At 48.2% G+C, this 3308-nt stretch overlaps 1 protein-coding gene across 1 annotated transcript; it reads right to left on the bottom strand.

The window, feature by feature from the left end:
- Positions 1–69: 69 nt before the first annotated feature.
- LOC121352845 (CLK4-associating serine/arginine rich protein-like) lies at positions 70–2995 on the bottom strand (the record flags this gene model as incomplete). The annotated part of the gene is made up of 4 exons (XM_041466126.1): positions 70–580; positions 692–771; positions 1626–1727; positions 2822–2995. Coding segments are annotated over 4 exons (445 nt in total), but the record flags the coding sequence as incomplete, so codon positions are not given.
- Positions 2996–3308: the final 313 nt, after the last annotated feature.

The following is a 3308-nucleotide window of genomic DNA, read 5'->3' on the forward strand; positions in this document are numbered from 1 at the left end:
TGGGAATTGTGAGGGGAAATGAGAATTTTGAGGGGGAATTATGAGGGGAAAGGGGAATTGTGAGGGGGAATGGGAATTCTGAGGGGAAATGGGAATCATGAGGGAAAAGGGGAATTGTGAGGGGGAATTGTGAGGCAAAATGGGAATTCTGAGAGGAAATTGTGAGGGAAAATGGGAATTGTGAGGGGAAATGAGAATTCTGAGGGGGAATTATGAGGGAAAATGGGAATTCTGAGGGGGAATTCTGAGGGAAAATGGGAAATACAAGCAGGAATTCTGAGGGAAAATGGGAATCCCAAGCCAGAACCCCCCAGACAAAACCAGGAGCCCTTCCCAGGACGATTTTGGGGGAGATTCCAGCAAAGGAGTGAGGGGAAAAACTGGGATTGGGGGCGTTATCCCAGAATTAGGATCATTCCCGAGAGTGTGGGGGTGCATTCCCGGTGATTTCCCAGCTGGAATTCCCAGGAATTCTGACTTTTTTTTCCCCCTCACTTTTTCTTCTCATCCTCGTTGGGTTTCTGCAGGCCCCCGTAGAGCTCGTCGATGTAGATCTGGTACAGGCACTGCTCCTCCGAGACTGGGATTGGGAATTTTGGGATCAAATCATTCCCTAAACCCCTCAGGAACCACCCCCAGGGGATCCAGAGGGGCCGGAATTCCCATAAAAAACAGGAAAAAAGGGACTCACTGCCAGCGAAGTCGTTCTGCACCAGGCCCCGATACCGCTCGTAGTTGCATTTGCGCTCGTCCGACTCCTGCTCCGGTGAGCTGGAAAAATGGGAATTCTGAGGGGATTTGGGGATCAAAATGGGAATTTTGGGGGTTAAAGGTGGATTTTGAGGTCCCAAAGTGGATTTTGGGGGGGAAAAAGCCTGGATTTGGGGGGGAAAAAAGGTGGATTGTGAGGGCCTTCCCTCCTCGCAGTTGCGTTTGCGCTCGTCCGATTCTTGCTCCGGTGAGCTGGAAAAATGGGAATTCTGAGGGGATTTGGGGATCAAAATGGGGATTTTGGGGGTTAAAAGTGAATTTTAGGGATCAAAGAAAGATTTTGTGCTAAAAAAAGCTGGATTTAAGGGAAAAAAATGAGGAATTTTAGGGATCTTCCCCTCCCCCCCTCCATAATTACATTTGTGTGCTGTTACATTTTGCGATTCCTGCTCTGGTGAGTTGGAAAAATGGGAATTCTGAAGGGATTTTGGGATCAAAACAGGGATTTCAGGGTTCAGAGTGAGATTTTGGGGATCCAGTGTGCATTTTATGGGTTCAAAGTGAGATTTTGAGGATCCAAAAGGGGATTTTTGCTAAAAAAAAGAGCGATTTTATGGCTCCAAAGGGGGATTTTGGCTCTCAAACACAGATTTTTACAAATCCAACGTGGACTTTTGGGATTAAAACAGGAATTGTTGGGATCAAAGGCGGAATTTGGGGATTTAAAGCAGAATTTCAGGAGATTTTCCGAGACCAAATGCAGATTTTGGGGTCAAAACACAGATTGAGGACCCTCCCACCCAGCCCTGGCGGGACCCCAGCCCCGAAACCGCTGAGAATTCCTCGGGAATTTTTTTGGGAATCTTATGGTAAATTTTTTTGGGAATCTTATGGGGATTTTTTGGGAGTCTTACGTGGGGCTGAGCAGGGCCGGGGTGTACATGGGGATGAAATCCAGGTGAGCACGGACGTCGAACCTGTCGATCATGTTGTTGGTGTCTCCCTGCCAGGGCATCCTGCCGGGAAAAACCAAGCCTTGGGAACGGGAAAAATCCTGGAATTCCCACCCAGAATGGTCAGAATTCCCCCCCTTTTCCTTCAGCAAAAAAAAAAAAAAGGGAAAGGTGGTTCCCCCAAAAAGCTGAGTTTTCTTTGGAGCAAAAAGTTAAATTTCATTTTGGGGGAAATTATCCAGCTCTGGGGGTGATTCCAGAGCGAGGATCCCATGGGATTTTCTCCCTGGAATGAGCAGAATTCCTCCTTTCCATCAGCAAAAAAATGGGAGTGATAATTCCAATAATAATCTGAATTCTCCCCAGATTTGCCTAAAACTGCCCGAATTCCAACCCCTGGGAAATCCCAAATTTCTCCATCCCTGGGGGGTGATCCCAGGAATATTCCAGAAATAATTCCACGGAATTTATCCCTGAAATGACCAAAATTCCTTCAGCAAAAACAGGAACAGCAGCTCCAATTCTTCCTGAATTTGCCCAAAACCGCCCAAATTCCAACCCCTGGGAAATCCCGGATTTCTCCATCCCTGGGGGGCGATCCCAGGAATATTCCAGAGATAATTCCATGGAATTTATCCCTGAAATGACCAAAATTCCTTCAGCAAAAACAGGAACAGCAGCTCCAATCCTTCCTGAATTTGCCCAAAACCACCCAAATTCCAACCCCTGGGAAATCCCAAATTTCTCCATCCCTGGGGGGCGATCCCAGGAATATTCCAGAAATAATTCCATTGAATTTATCCCTGAAATGACCAAAATTCCTTCAGCAAAAACAAAAATAGCAGCTCCAATTCTTCCTGAATTTGCCCAAAACCGCCCAAATTCCAACCCCTGGGAAATCCCGGATTTCTCCATCCCTGGGAGGCGATCCCAGGAATATTCCAGAGATAATTCCATGGAATTTATCCCTGAAATGACCAAAATTCCTTTAGCAAAAACAGGAACAGCAGCTCCAATCCTTCCCGGATTTGCCCAAAACCGCCCAAATTCCAACCCCTGGGAAATCCCGGATTTCTCCATCCCTGGGGGGCGATCCCAGGAATATTCCAGAGGCAATCCCAGGGAATTCCAGGCGGGAATTCCCGGCCCAGGCTCACATGTTGACGGGGCTCTCGGCCGCCAGGGCCACGGCGGAGTCCAGGTGAACCTTGCAGGCCCGGCCGTGCACCTGCAGGAACTGGGCCGGGTCCTTTTTCTGGGAAAAACGGGAAAATCCCGGGATTAGGGACAGGGGAAAGCGGGGAAAAGTCAGGGGGAAAATTGTGGGAAAACTGGGGAAAAGCTGGGAAAAGTCAGGGGGAAAACTGAGGGAAAAACTGGGGAAGAGTCAGGGGGAATATCGGGAGGAATCAGGGGAAAAGCTGGGAAAAGTCAGGGGGAAAACTGAGGGGGAAAGTTGGGAAAAGTCAGGGGGAAAATTGGGGGAAAAGTTGGGAAAAATGGGGGAAATGTTGGGGAATGTCACGGGGAAAATCGGGGGGAATCAGGAGGAAAATTGGGAAAAGTCAGGGGGAAAATTGGGGGAAAATTGAGGAATATTGGGAAAAGTCTGGAGGAAAATTGGAGAAAGTTGGGAAAGGTCAG

Source organism: Pyrgilauda ruficollis, unplaced genomic scaffold (assembly GCF_017590135.1).
Source record: "Pyrgilauda ruficollis isolate IOZ18807 unplaced genomic scaffold, ASM1759013v1 scaffold1996, whole genome shotgun sequence".
Classification (NCBI taxonomy): domain Eukaryota; kingdom Metazoa; phylum Chordata; class Aves; order Passeriformes; family Passeridae; genus Pyrgilauda; species Pyrgilauda ruficollis.